Consider the following 15,035-nt stretch of genomic DNA (forward strand, 5'->3'; position numbering starts at 1 on the left):
CTGATTCAGGTTAAATAACGGCGAGTTGATGGTAGACCCTTTAAAGCAGAAATCGGTTAGTATCCGTTAATGTGTGGATCCAGCCACATGATTTAGAACAACCCGCTGAACTTAACCTGCACGAAAATAGATGTAATTCTTGATTCTTTAGGCGCTAAAGTCTCATTATTACAGAAGTGTTTTTTCTTTGAGAAACATTCTAAAGTGTTTTTGAATCACAGTATAAAATATTTAATATGAACCAATGCAATATTTTTTATCAAAGTCTGAAAGGTTTCGTAAGCACTCGTTTTAATCATTTTGTAAACAGCAGTTACGAAAGGTTTTGTAACCCGCACAAACAAAGAGTTTGAATTTCCCGCAATCGTTTAGGGGTCACGAGAGCACTTCTCGCGACCTGATTGGCTCGGTCCCTCCCGACTGTTTAAAGGGGCTCATTTAGCTGCGTGCCCATTGGCCAGCAGTTCTAGCGCCAAGATTCCAATAAAAGGGCGAGCAGCGGAAGCCCTATACTGTCTCCGTTTATCTGCAGCTACTAAGCTTTAGCTTTCTGCTCCTTTTAGCTTCTTAGTGTTTTTTCTTTGTGTCCGTTTGAACCCGAAAAGTCACAATGCTGACCGCGCGCTCCCCGCTCTCCGTGAAGAACGAGCAGACCCTCAGCGGGCAGCTGGACAAAATGTCTCTGGACAAAGAGAACACGGTGAGGCTGCTTCAGGTTCCCGCTCACAGAGGCCGCCGATTCTTTAACGTCACCGAACAATTACAGGTATCGATAAAGAGTCGCTGTGTGTGCTGACGGTCTGTGTCTCCTTTCAGCCTCCGGGCCCGAACAGCAGCCGCATCCTGGCGTCCAAAACCGCGCGGAGGATCTTCGACGCTGCTGCGGTAAGTGAGAGAAAAGCCGCAGGAAGCTTCGCACTTTTAGCGGATTCCTCATATCAGCGGACCGAGTTGATGCTGAGCTCACTGACGGCAGCAGATGTGGCGCCTAAACTGTGGCCGTGGCGCCAACAGTGAGCGGCAGGGCTGAGGTCGGTTCAGGGTTCTAGTTTATTAGGAAGAGCTGCTGTGGTGTTCAGGTTTTATGCCGTTTCTGTTATTTTGTCCACCACCTTCAGATCAGTGAACGATACAGGCAGCAAATCTGCACAAACTTTAACTTTTCACTGTTTTTGCTCCAGAATCGATGAATAAGCTAATCAATAATCCTGAGCAATGATCTTTGTCTTCAGCCCAAAGTGAAAAAGAGCAGCAGCTCGCAGGAGGAGGAGCCTCTGCTGAAGGACAACCCTCGCCGCTTCGTCATCTTCCCCATCGAGTACCACGATATCTGGCAGATGTACAAGAAGGCAGAGGCGTCCTTCTGGACGGCAGAGGAGGTAGGTAGAGCTGTAATGGGGCGGGGCTTGATGCTGGACGCCGTGATGCTGACGTGCTCTTTCTGTGCAGGTGGATCTGTCCAAGGACCTGCAGCACTGGGATGCCATGAAGGACGAAGAGCGCTACTTCATCTCCCACGTGTTGGCCTTCTTTGCCGCCAGCGACGGCATCGTCAATGAGAACCTGGTGAGCCGCTGCGCCTGCTCTTACAGATGGTTTTGAGGTCACGGACCGCTGTAACACTCTTGTTGTCGCTCTTTGACCAACAGGTGGAGCGCTTCATGCAGGAAGTGCAGGTAACGGAGGCCCGGTGTTTCTACGGTTTCCAGATCGCCATGGAGAACATCCACTCAGAGATGTACAGCCTGCTGATCGACACGTACATCAAGGACCCCAAAGAGAGGTACGCAGGAGGCGGGGCCAAATACTGTTCTGTAGTGGCTTAACTGGCCTGTACTGATCTAACTGGTGAGTCACGATGTGTTCCCGCCCTCAGAGAGTACCTGTTTAATGCCATCGAGACGCTGCCGTGCGTGAAGAAGAAGGCTGACTGGGCGCTCAACTGGATCGGCAACAAGAACGCCACCTACGGTAAATAAGCTGCTGCCCATTAGGCCACCTGACGCAATGGTTCCACCTCAAGCAGCTTCATTGATTATTGTCTGTTTATTGATCTGCAGGAGAGCGCGTGGTGGCCTTTGCCGCTGTGGAGGGGATCTTCTTCTCGGGTTCGTTCGCCGCCATCTTCTGGCTGAAGAAGAGAGGCCTGATGCCCGGCCTGACCTTCTCCAACGAGCTCATCAGCAGAGACGAGGTGAGGCGCCCTGTTGGTGTCAGATTGCAGGTATTGATCCAGTGATGATGTCACTCTTAACGTGTGTTTGTGTGCCTGCCGCGTTTAGGGTCTGCACTGTGACTTTGCCTGTCTGATGTTCAAACACCTGGTGAACAAACCGCCCAAGGAAACTGTCATCAGCATCATCAAGAACGCCGTGGAGATCGAGCAGGTGAGTCCCAGCTGCAGGTGAAGCTGCTCTGCTGGGCCCACTGGTTCATGGTGGATTTACTGGTTCAGAATGGCTTTAATGGGTTTATTGGTTTGTGTGCAGGAGTTCCTGACTGACGCTCTGCCCGTCAAGCTCATCGGGATGAACTGCGACATGATGAAACGGTACATCGAGTTCGTGGCCGACAGACTGTTGCTGGAGCTCGGCTTCTCCAAGGTAACGCCCCACACAGGTCATGTAATCATGTGACTGACTTAAAGGCAGAAAAACAGCATCACAACACTCATCTCAGTGACAAGCTAAACTTAAAATAAAACATGATCAGTTCTCCACACAGACACATTTCAGGAACTCTTTGACCTCAGAGAGCAACATGATGAAAGTGATGGTGTGAGTGATGATGAAGTGCGCAGGGGTACGGACCTCAGCCAGTGATGGGGGCTGAGTGCTGCTGCAGAGTCTGATCAGAGGACGAGTGGTTCTCTGATGGGCAGCGGCAGTGCGACACAGACGCCTATCTGAACTCGCCCATGGGTGGGGGCGGGTGACCTCAGGGTGGGGGCAGTGGGTGGAGCTGACTGACATGGTGTTTCTGTGTGCAGATCTACCGGGTGGAGAACCCTTTTGACTTCATGGAGAACATCTCCCTGGAGGGAAAGACCAACTTCTTTGAGAAGCGGGTGGGCGAGTACCAGAGGATGGGTGTGATGGCGACGCCCACGGACAACACCTTCCGGTTGGACGCTGACTTCTGAGGCGGCGGCTGCTCTTTGGACTTCAGCCAGTTGGATTGCAGGCAGGACTGCAGTCGGGTTCAAACGTTTGTTTGTTTTTTCTTTCTTTTTGTACATAGACTTTGTAGAGTTTTTATTAAGTCTTATTATAGTTTTAAATATGTACATTTTTGTAATAAAGCAACTGTTTGTAAAAAGCAGACTCTTCAGTTTCACATCTGTAACATCTTTCTAAATCACCGTAGTCCCATCATTTCAGGCCGGACAAGGCTGGAAGTGAGCGACTTGCACTGGACAGCCTAGCCAATGATGTGCTGCTGCTGTCACAGTTGCAGATGTGTTGTACAGAAATGGAGATGATCTTCATTTCTGTACAACTCATCTGATCTGAATTAAGACTCTGAGGCTGAGCAACCACAGCCGTGTATAAATAGACTTTTGGGGTTGTTTAGTCTTAAACAAGTTTTCCGAGAATCTACAAAAATTTCCCCAAGTGTCCCCAAAGTTTTTACCCATCATGGTTGCAGCCTCTTGAAATGAAGACAATGCACTGACTTCTCTACACAATGAGTTGTAGAGGGAACAACAGCCGTGGCAGTTTGTCCTAAAACAACAGCGGTAATCTGCACATTTAAATATTTCAGATATTGATCATTTTTGAGAATATTTTATTTTCATAATGAAGACAGCACTGGTGTTTCTAGTTTAACAAAAACCCTGCAGTCCAGTGGTGGGATGGTATCTCTTTGTGAGACAGAATTGGATGTACTCATGGGATATGTAGTTTGTACTCAGTGTACACTTTGAGGTCCAGTGTTGTATCTGTTAAACTAACAGGCTGCATCAAGTTGATGTCAAGGCCGCCAGCAACATGTGATGTGGAGGGTCAAAGGTTAAGGATTTTCCTTTAATTTGTCACTCACAGGAGGATGTAAGGAAGGATATAACCTGTCTCTGTTCTGGATAAAATTCAAAGGCTGGCGCTTCAGTGTTCATACGTTATAAACATGTGACTCAGACATGATAATATTCATGTCTTGTTTGTCCTGGTGGCTGACAGCAGGTTTGGAGATAATTGAGCAGTTATACATTTTATTCCAAAATAAATAAAAACATTTTCCAGAAGTTTTTCAGTGTTAATCACTCAGCAAACCACATTTTGACAATAATGTTCACTGAGATGATTTCCTCATATTTTTTTTTTGTTTGTTTTTTTTCTCAGAGGTCAATCGGAAACCTCGCAGTCTCCCATCAATCATTTATTGGAACCACGAGACTGATTTTTCCACCTCCGCAGTCTCTAAGGAGAGGACAGTGACGTCATCACCAAGGACCACAACGTGTTTTACATAACAACAGTTTAGACCAAAAACACGCTTTTTAGTTTAAAGTGGGTTTAACTATATTTCTACGAGAATTCAGTTGACATTACTGTGTGCTCTGATTTTATCTTCGGGTCTGTAGTCTTTGGTCTTATCTTTGAACACGTGATCCGCGTGACGTCATAAACGGAAGTAAACAAACGAAGTAGTCAGAAAGAGCTGCGGAGACGCTATTCTGCGCAAAAATGTCGATTTCCAACCCGAGGCAGGTGTTCCACAACCCGGTAAGATATCCTATGGTTTCGAATTTATCTCTATCATCAGTTTTCATTCTCATTTTCAAGGATAAATCGATTGTTGATCGACGATGCTTCTGTGAAGGGACCAGTTAGCATTTTAGCTCACCTAACAGCCTTAAACAATGACTATCTTATGTTAAACATTCTTTTAAAAAATATTCGAAGTGTTTTAAATACACTGACAAACAACGGAAAGAGTTCGGATTCAATATCATCCGCTAAAAACTTTATTTATAGGAAACCTTTGGTACTGCCGCACTGCGGAACACACGTTCAGAGAGGCTGGCTTGACATGAGTTTCGGTCACATGAGATGCTGTGTGGGTTAAGCGTGTTTTTGTTTTGTTTTTTCAGGTTGAATTAGAGACCATGTATTTAAAGTGTGATTTTAAGTATGTTTGAGTTTAGATGTGAACACATCTGAGACAATTTGTAAAATATCTTCAAAATTGTATTCAGTTTGGCGACGGTGTTTTGGCTCGTTTGACACTGATTATTTATCATGAATCGTTCTTCTACATCACGTGTGACATCGTGTAAATATAATAACTGACCCCTGGGATTCCGGCTTTAGTGTCATCCACTGAAAACTTTGTTTCGTCAACCTTTTTGGACAAACTGTGTTAAAGATTAGTGCCTCCGCCCAGCATCATTTTTAGAGTCGCATGTCACCCTGTTCGTGTTTTATTTTAGACCGAATTAAAGAACAGGTCGGCACAGTTTGATTTGATCTGATCTGGTGGGTTGGATATATAGAAAATTTAAAATATGCAAAAATTTTAGTGGGTTTTCGTCTAGTTTAAGGAGTGAGTTCAATTAATTTCAATTCAATTTTGTCTATACAGTGCCAAATTACAACGGCATTCGCACTTTGTATTGTAAGGCAGACCCTACAATAATACATAAAGAGAAAAACCCAACAATCATATGACCCCCTATGAGCAAGGACTTTGGCAACAGTGGGAAGGAAAAACTCCCTTTTAACAGGAAGAAACCTCCAGCAGAATCAGGATCAGGGAGGGGCGGCTATCTGCTCTGTGGGGGAAGACAGGACAAAGACATGCTGTGGAAGAGAGCCAGATATTAATAATAACTAATAATTAAATGCAGAGAGGTCTATTAACACATAGTGAGCAAAGAACAAATGCCCAGTGTATCGTGGGAATCCCCCAGCAGCCTCCACCTATTGCAGCACAACTAGGGGAGGATTCAGGGTCACCTGATCCAGCCGTAACTAGCAAAAAGGAAAGTTTGAAGCCTGAACTTAAAAGTAGAAATGGTGTCTGTTTCCTGAATTCAAACTGAAAACTGGTTTAGAAGAAGAGGGATCTGAAAACTGAAGGCTCTGCCTCTCATTCAACTTTTAAATACTCTAGGAACAACAAGTAAGTCTGCAGTGTGATATATGGTACATATTGTACTATAAGGTCATTACGATAAGTTGGGGCCTTATTGTTTAAGACCTTGTATGTGAGGAGCAGGATTTTGAATTCTGTATTTAACAGAGTGCCAATGAAGGGAAGTCAGTATAGGAGAAATCTGCTCTGTCTTTCTGTTACATTTTTTATAACTTCTTCTGAAATGTAGAGGAGATATTTGTGCATGAAGATTGAGAATGGACAAGTTTTTTTTTAAATGAATCAAACTAAAAGCAAAAAACTCCAATATGAATAAAACATGTGATTCGTGCAAAAAATTCAGTCACCCGCCAGGATAAAATCTACTAATGAAAGCAGGAAGAAAATGTTCACAGTGAACAAGAGGAGGTAAAAACAGGCCTTCAGATCTAGACAAATAAAACCTGCAGGAAGTCTCGACCTGCTGAGAGAACAAAACCAGCTTTAAATCAGTGACTCAGCTGCTGAAAGCTGCCCTTCATAAAACTGCTGATATGATTATTAACAGTCAAAAAGAAAAAGGTTTGAATTCAGCTCAAACATGTGAGAAACAACAGAGATTCTTTGTTGGGATGTTAGCAGAGCTGTGGGCAAAAGTAAAGTAACTTGAGGACTGTAATTCAATTCAACTTTCTTTCTTTAGCACCAGTTTACAATTACAGTCGTCTTTGGGTGGACAGGTCACCCAATTCAGATCCACCTATAAACTTATATATTCTCCTGCAGGTGGAGTACTGTTTGAAGTTTAATAATAATGATCACATGACCAGAGGTGGGACGTAAAGTGCAAATACTTTGTTGGTACTTGAGTTGTTTTTTTTTTTTCTGACTTCTTTTTATTTTCACTCCCTACATTTGAAACAAACACCTGAACCTTCTGCTCCTCACATTTTCAGAACGGACTTCAGGTTTGACGTCTTTGGGGGAGTTATTATTTTATCACTGTGAGCCTCAAACATCAAACTTATCTGAGCCTGAACAGAAACACATGACAGGCAGTCCTATTCGTTTATTAGTCCCCTGAGGATGTCACATGAAGACCAGAACCACTGCAGGTGTCCGTAAACTGCGCTTGCTGTACTTCAGCATCTAGTTAGCCAAGATGAGCGAGCACTTTTGCCACCTTTGCACATGACTCGTCACACAGTCTTACTGTGGTGACTCAAGTGAGCTAGCAGGTGTCTTTACCTGGAGTCAGAATCGTTTGACTACAAGTGCGGAACAAGCTTAATGAGAATACTTTGGACTTGAAAGCGGAACTGACGGCCTGATACAGACAGACAGTCCAAAGACCTGAGAGCAGATTATTTACTGCTCTGCTTTTATTTTAGTTATCTTTTTATAATCAAAGCTGTCTGTGAAGGTTCGCAGTGATCCAAGTCATGGTAGTCTAAGGAGCTTGGAAAGAAACGCGACTGGACATCTTTAAGTTTCTTGAAGACGTTTCACCTCGTCTCATGGAAAAGCTTCTTCACTTCACTTCTTCACGTTTCTTGAATCTGTTTAGACACGTTTATTTCACTTTATTTCAAATCCACAGACGTGGATCTGTGCTGCATACAGGGTAACACATTCAAGCCCAGGAGGGGAGACACACCCATCCCCGGGTCAGAGCCCAGGTAAACAGGAGGGTTGTGTCAGGGAGGACATTCGGCATAAAATCTGTGCCAAATCAAACTTTTGGAAAAACCTCTACACGTATCTACAAATTTCATATATTTAAACAGGTGGAGGTTTTCTCTAAGTGAAAGCAGGAGAATTTCTGCGATTCTCCTGTTACATTCTAATTTCAGATTCTAATCTGATCAGCTGCTGACGGAGCTTTGAGCTCTGGTTCATTCACACCGATCTAGTCCCTCCTCTCAGGTGTTTCTAGGTGTTCTCTGTGGTCATCTGACCCTCCTCATGTTTGTGGTGTTCTGTCCACAGTCGATTCCCTTTGCTGGGACGATCCTGGGTGGGTTCTTGCCAGGTGAGATGGTTCTGATCAAGGGCTCTGTGCCGTCTGGTGCTGACAGGTGAGGATGCCGATCTTCATCATCAATCGGATATTTAAAAAAAAAAAAAAACGTCAGAGTCGGGGTGCAGATTCTTAAAGCGGGATCTTCTCTCTCTGTTCGCTGTCTCACAGGTTCCAGGTGGACTTCACCTGCGGCAGCAGCGTGAAGCCGCGGGCCGACGTAGCGTTCCATTTCAACCCGAGGATCAAAAAGTCGTCCATCGTGTGCAACACGCTGACGAAAGAGTGCTGGGGCCGCGAACAGATCCACTACGAGATGCCCTTCAGGCTCGAGGTCGACTTCGAGCTCATCATCCTCATCCTCCAAGACCAGTTCAAGGTGAGAGACGAGCCGACCAATCAGGTGTCAGAGAAGAGTCAGCACGGCAGAGTTTAACTGTTCAATGCAAGTCAAACTGGTGTCCAGCGATGTGTTGTTTTCCGTGCGTGTTCAGGTGGCTGTGAATGGCGCCCACCTGCTGGAGTACAAACACAGAGTGGAGCTGGAGCGTGTTGACACCATCAGCATCTCAGGAAAAGTCAAAGTTCAGGCTGTGGGCATCCTTTCCCCGAGCTCAGTGAGTGTCTCTGTAACCCGTGGCAACCTGCAGCTTTACCATCAGAGGGTTAACCTGTTTGTTTGTTTGTTTGTTTGTTTCAGAGCCCCACCTCTCCCGCTGGCAGTCCGCCCAATAAGGACACAGACGAATCAGCAATAATTGATCAGGTGTCCTTTCAATATCTGTGTTGCATTTCACTAGTATAGTTTTATGTTAGCTAAAGATTTGAAATCACTGTCTGATAGCATCTCTGGATGGCTGGCACTCATAAGGATTGTTTTCTGTGGAAGAAAAGTCACGTGATCTGCGAAATGCTTCCAAATATGAAAGCCCCGCCCCTTTCATGTGACTGCACAGGTCAAATCCTGAGTTACTTACCCAGTTGATAACCAGCTTGGTGTGAACTCTGACCCTCACTGTTAGCTTAAGTGGATCATAACAGAAAGATAACGTGGGTATCTTCATAGCACAGGACACGAGTCATCACAGGGCAGCGGAAATGTGGACCTTTCTGGAGAAACTGCGTCTGTTTTTTGATCAGCGTCGGATGTGGTCTGATTGGCTAGAGTTATGCATCAGTCGATCAGATTTTAATCAGATTTTTTTTTCCATGCGTTTCAGCCAGTGTTCTCCTCATCAGGTGATTTGGTGAGTTTTCCTGATCAAATCATTGATTGATGATGCATTTATTTCTTACAATAACAACAGTTTCATACAAAGAAATTTGAATGAATTATTTTTAAAGCAACTTTTAGCTTATTTTACTTAACATAAATATGATCAATTAAAATCTGTTTTTTATATCAGTCATATTATATCAGCCCACATGGTTGGCCTGAAATCATATTTTGGTAAAGAAAATGATTTATCATATTTCACCCATTGATCTTACATTAATCAGTGAGATCACTGATCTTATTTGATACCAAATGATCTTCTAACTTTTAACACAGATCTAAATTTATATTTAAAACTATAAAGCCAAAAAAAGGGAAATGTTTTAGTGTGTCTGACTCTCTGTTTCCTACAGAGTATCCCGTTCAGAGGTCAGCTGGTTAATGGGCTGACAGTCGGACGCAGCATCATCATCAAAGGAGAGACCAATCAGAACGCAGAGAGGTAAGGATAATAAACAGCTGTGGGAGCCCAGTACAGAAACTGATCAAAGCGACAATCAGTGAGGCATCGATCAGAACTTAAATTAACTTTAGTAAAAATTTTGTTCTTGTTAATAACAACATAAGTTTTATATTCTTAAATTCATAATAAATTAATCACAGCTTTGTGAATACAGGCTCTGATTTACAAGCTGACTCCACAAGCTGCTCAGAGACATTATGTTTGTGGGGTTTAGGTATTGTTGAGCCAACTAACACAATGAAAACCTGACTGTGATGAATAACTTCTATGTAGTAAACCTGAAGTCTGGCGCCAGTAGAAACTGATTAGCTTAAACTGAAGTGCAATGTTTGGATTAAAGTCACTGAAACATTTTCAGAGTTTACAGGTTTTATTTAAATATAAATTTAAATTGAGTTATGTGACCGTCACTTGATCATCACAGACCACCTTGCATGAACCTGCAGAGAAAGTAAACATGAAGCAGTTCAGAGTTTCGGTTTAGCCTTTCATGGCTCATTAATGACATCACTTCCTGTTACAGTTTCTGCGTGAACTTGCGTCCAGCGACCGGGTCCGACATCGCTCTCCACCTGAACCCTCGCTTGAAGAAGCGTGTCTTTGTCAGGAACTCCTTTCTGTCCGACTGCTGGGGTCATGAGGAGATGGCGCTCGCTTCCTTTCCCTTTACTGCGGGGCAGTACTTTGAGGTGACCTTTGACCCCTGCCTTAACATCCACATGTTGTGATGGGTTTTTGTTTAATTTTTAAAACCTGCTGTCATCTCCCCACAGATGATCATCCGCTGCGACGCGCAGCACTTCAGAGTTGCCATGAATGGGCAGCACCAGCTCGATTACAAACACCGTATGAAGGAACTGAGCGCCATCAACCAGGTGGAGGTGAAAGGAGATGTGACACTGCTTGTCGTCAGAGTCCTCTGAGCGCCTGCTAACCATCATGAACACGAAGCCATAAAAAAAACCACTGACGCCTCCTCCGTAACCAATCATTTAACAGATTCTAACTTCATTTCCTCTTTTACTAAAAACCCATGTCTTGTCCAGTGTCTTCAAAATAAAAGTCTGTCATTCCTCACATCTGTCCAGCTGTTTTGTTCCAAAAGCAGCTGCTGATGATAGTGGTGCTGGCGCCACAACAGGGACCAGATCATCGCCCAGCCGTGAAACCATCAGATGAAACCTGAGGAACCAGATTTTAAAAATGTTTTAAACTTTTCAGTTCAACTTAATGTCAGAAGAAAAAGACCAGAGCTGGTTCCTGTTCACGGAGTCATTTATTAAAGCTCAGTATTAAAAATACACTAAAAAAAAAAACAAATGTAAACTGTACACATTTAAAACCCTGACATATTTACAAAGCGCTGAGCCACAGCGTTAGATTTGATCAGGTCTAATGCTGCGGCTCACAGACTCAAGTCTGTAAATAAAGATTCAGTTCATCATTTGACCCTAAAAGTCCAAGAGTCTGTTCCAGCATGCACCGGGACGGAGGTAGTGTGACGGCAGGGACGCTCCACCATCAGAAGTCAGCGTCCAACCGGAAGGTGTTGTCCGTGGGCGTCGCCATCACGCCCATCCTCTGGTACTCGCCCACCCGCTTCTCAAAGAAGTTGGTCTTTCCCTCCAGGGAGATGTTCTCCATGAAGTCAAAAGGGTTCTCCACCCGGTAGATCTGCACACAGAAACACCATGTCAGTCAGCTCCACCCACTGCCCCCACCCTGAGGTCACCCGCCCCCACCCATGGGCGAGTTCAGATAGGCGTCTGTGTCGCACTGCCGCTGCCCATCAGAGAACCACTCGTCCTCTGATCAGACTCTGCAGCAGCACTCAGCCCCCATCACTGGCTGAGGTCCGTACCCCTGCGCACTTCATCATCACTCACACCATCACTTTCATCATGTTGCTCTCTGAGGTCAAAGAGTTCCTGAAATGTGTCTGTGTGGAGAACTGATCATGTTTTATTTTAAGTTTAGCTTGTCACTGAGATGAGTGTTGTGATGCTGTTTTTCTGCCTTTAAGTCAGTCACATGATTACATGACCTGTGTGGGGCGTTACCTTGGAGAAGCCGAGCTCCAGCAACAGTCTGTCGGCCACGAACTCGATGTACCGTTTCATCATGTCGCAGTTCATCCCGATGAGCTTGACGGGCAGAGCGTCAGTCAGGAACTCCTGCACACAAACCAATAAACCCATTAAAGCCATTCTGAACCAGTAAATCCACCATGAACCAGTGGGCCCAGCAGAGCAGCTTCACCTGCAGCTGGGACTCACCTGCTCGATCTCCACGGCGTTCTTGATGATGCTGATGACAGTTTCCTTGGGCGGTTTGTTCACCAGGTGTTTGAACATCAGACAGGCAAAGTCACAGTGCAGACCCTAAACGCGGCAGGCACACAAACACACGTTAAGAGTGACATCATCACTGGATCAATACCTGCAATCTGACACCAACAGGGCGCCTCACCTCGTCTCTGCTGATGAGCTCGTTGGAGAAGGTCAGGCCGGGCATCAGGCCTCTCTTCTTCAGCCAGAAGATGGCGGCGAACGAACCCGAGAAGAAGATCCCCTCCACAGCGGCAAAGGCCACCACGCGCTCTCCTGCAGATCAATAAACAGACAATAATCAATGAAGCTGCTTGAGGTGGAACCATTGCGTCAGGTGGCCTAATGGGCAGCAGCTTATTTACCGTAGGTGGCGTTCTTGTTGCCGATCCAGTTGAGCGCCCAGTCAGCCTTCTTCTTCACGCACGGCAGCGTCTCGATGGCATTAAACAGGTACTCTCTGAGGGCGGGAACACATCGTGACTCACCAGTTAGATCAGTACAGGCCAGTTAAGCCACTACAGAACAGTATTTGGCCCCGCCTCCTGCGTACCTCTCTTTGGGGTCCTTGATGTACGTGTCGATCAGCAGGCTGTACATCTCTGAGTGGATGTTCTCCATGGCGATCTGGAAACCGTAGAAACACCGGGCCTCCGTTACCTGCACTTCCTGCATGAAGCGCTCCACCTGTTGGTCAAAGAGCGACAACAAGAGTGTTACAGCGGTCCGTGACCTCAAAACCATCTGTAAGAGCAGGCGCAGCGGCTCACCAGGTTCTCATTGACGATGCCGTCGCTGGCGGCAAAGAAGGCCAACACGTGGGAGATGAAGTAGCGCTCTTCGTCCTTCATGGCATCCCAGTGCTGCAGGTCCTTGGACAGATCCACCTGCACAGAAAGAGCACGTCAGCATCACGGCGTCCAGCATCAAGCCCCGCCCCATTACAGCTCTACCTACCTCCTCTGCCGTCCAGAAGGACGCCTCTGCCTTCTTGTACATCTGCCAGATATCGTGGTACTCGATGGGGAAGATGACGAAGCGGCGAGGGTTGTCCTTCAGCAGAGGCTCCTCCTCCTGCGAGCTGCTGCTCTTTTTCACTTTGGGCTGAAGACAAAGATCATTGCTCAGGATTATTGATTAGCTTATTCATCGATTCTGGAGCAAAAACAGTGAAAAGTTAAAGTTTGTGCAGATTTGCTGCCTGTATCGTTCACTGATCTGAAGGTGGTGGACAAAATAACAGAAACGGCATAAAACCTGAACACCACAGCAGCTCTTCCTAATAAACTAGAACCCTGAACCGACCTCAGCCCTGCCGCTCACTGTTGGCGCCACGGCCACAGTTTAGGCGCCACATCTGCTGCCGTCAGTGAGCTCAGCATCGACTCGGTCCGCTGATATGAGGAATCCGCTAAAAGTGCGAAGCTTCCTGCGGCTTTTCTCTCACTTACCGCAGCAGCGTCGAAGATCCTCCGCGCGGTTTTGGACGCCAGGATGCGGCTGCTGTTCGGGCCCGGAGGCTGAAAGGAGACACAGACCGTCAGCACACACAGCAACTCTTTATCAATACCTGTGATTGATCGGTGACGCTAGAGAATCGGCGGCCTCTGTGAGCGGGAACCTGAAGCAGCCTCACCGTGTTCTCTTTGTCCAGAGACATTTTGTCCAGCTGCCCGCTGAGGGTCTGCTCGTTCTTCACGGAGAGCGGGGAGCGCGCGGTCAGCATTGTGAATTCGCGGGTTCGAAAGGACGAAGAAAAGAAAAAACCTAAGAAGCTAAAAGTTGCCGAAAGCAAAGATAGCAGCAGCGGACAGACGGAGACAGTGAAAGGCTTCTGCTTCAGCTCGCCCTTTTATTGGAATCTTGGCGCCAGAACTGCTGGCCAATACGAGGAGTCCCTTTAAACCGTCGGGAGGGACCAAGTCGGGTAGTTGGTGGCGGTAATGCATCATTTTGCTGTTTGCCAACTGCCAGTAAACCCTATATAGAAGAAGAAGAAGAAGAAGCAGCCAGTCAGGTCGAGAGAAGTGCTCACGTAACCCCTACACGATTGCGGGAAATTCAAACTCTGTTAGCGGGTTACAAAACTGTAGGTAACCGCTTTTACAAAGTGATTAAAACGAGCGCTTACGAAACCTTTCAGGGCTCCTCGCATTTTTTCATATTAAGCATTTTAAACTGTGATTCTAAAAACACGTTACAATGTCTCTCAAAGAAAAGAAAAAGGCTTCTGTAATGAGACATTAACGCCGAAAGAGTCAAGATTTACATCTGTGTTCGTGCAGTTGAGTTCAGCGGATTGTTCCAAATCATGTGGATCCTCATATGGACATTGAATAACTGATTTCTGCTTTAAAGTGTCTGTCATCAGGGCTGTCGTTTAAACTCACATTAAAGCTCAGTCAACGGCGCCTTTTCTGCTTCCCTCTCATCTAAATGAGCTGTCACCATGGAGATTTAGCGCCAAATACACGTAACACGCCCGACATTACAATAACTCCATTTACAGGCGTCCTGTGTGTTTGCATATCAGAGACTGGCATCAACAAAAATCTGTAAACATATGCAATATGTAAACGAAAAACGAATCTGCAGGAATTAGTCGGTTTCTTTGAGTCACTCGAGCAGAAATAAATTGATTTAAAGGCTGATTTATGTTCTGTATCTTTGATCTGAGCAGCTTTTAGCCTCTGAAGACAAACTTTGAGCTTCACTTTCCTCAAAAATCAGACCTCATCAAACCCATATCCAGCTGGAGACCTTCCTGTTACTGCTTCCGGGTTATCTAATTGGCTGCAGGAGAAAGGGTCGCTCAGTTTCGGCCCCTGGTGTCCGGGATGGACAATGACTCAGTTTTGCAGTTACTGTCTG

At 45.7% G+C, this 15,035-nt stretch overlaps 3 protein-coding genes across 3 annotated transcripts; 2 read left to right on the forward strand and 1 right to left on the reverse strand.

Annotated features, from left to right (window-relative positions):
* The first annotated feature begins 475 nt into the window (after positions 1 to 475).
* Positions 476 to 3,323, forward strand: LOC308396414 (ribonucleoside-diphosphate reductase subunit M2). The gene is made up of 10 exons (XM_080881691.1): positions 476 to 700; positions 817 to 885; positions 1,233 to 1,379; positions 1,450 to 1,566; positions 1,650 to 1,783; positions 1,877 to 1,971; positions 2,061 to 2,194; positions 2,283 to 2,387; positions 2,490 to 2,603; positions 2,990 to 3,323. Exons 1-10 carry the CDS (start codon positions 611 to 613, stop codon positions 3,140 to 3,142), a joined length of 1,158 nt encoding a protein of 385 aa, XP_080737817.1. The 5' UTR covers positions 476 to 610; the 3' UTR covers positions 3,143 to 3,323.
* A 1,264-nt stretch (positions 3,324 to 4,587) lies between these two features.
* On the forward strand, positions 4,588 to 10,914 carry LOC308396417 (galectin-8-like). The gene is made up of 9 exons (XM_080881695.1): positions 4,588 to 4,727; positions 8,068 to 8,156; positions 8,270 to 8,477; positions 8,593 to 8,715; positions 8,799 to 8,864; positions 9,319 to 9,345; positions 9,728 to 9,816; positions 10,361 to 10,526; positions 10,611 to 10,914. The coding sequence occupies exons 1-9, from the start codon at positions 4,689 to 4,691 to the stop codon at positions 10,758 to 10,760; spliced, it is 957 nt and encodes a 318-aa protein (XP_080737821.1). The 5' UTR covers positions 4,588 to 4,688; the 3' UTR covers positions 10,761 to 10,914.
* A 180-nt stretch (positions 10,915 to 11,094) lies between these two features.
* rrm2 (ribonucleotide reductase M2 polypeptide) lies at positions 11,095 to 14,051 on the reverse strand. Its single transcript, XM_080881690.1, has 10 exons — positions 13,801 to 14,051; positions 13,616 to 13,684; positions 13,122 to 13,268; positions 12,935 to 13,051; positions 12,718 to 12,851; positions 12,530 to 12,624; positions 12,307 to 12,440; positions 12,114 to 12,218; positions 11,898 to 12,011; positions 11,095 to 11,511 (listed from the first exon to the last, which is right to left on the reverse strand). Exons 1-10 carry the CDS (start codon positions 13,888 to 13,890, stop codon positions 11,359 to 11,361), a joined length of 1,158 nt encoding a protein of 385 aa, XP_080737816.1. The 5' UTR covers positions 13,891 to 14,051; the 3' UTR covers positions 11,095 to 11,358.
* Between the last annotated feature and the right edge of the window lie 984 nt (positions 14,052 to 15,035).

The sequence above is a fragment of the Rhamphochromis sp. 'chilingali' genome, assembly GCF_963969265.1.
Source record: "Rhamphochromis sp. 'chilingali' genome assembly, chromosome: 5".
In the NCBI taxonomy this organism is placed as follows: Eukaryota; Metazoa; Chordata; class Actinopteri; order Cichliformes; family Cichlidae; genus Rhamphochromis; species Rhamphochromis sp. 'chilingali'.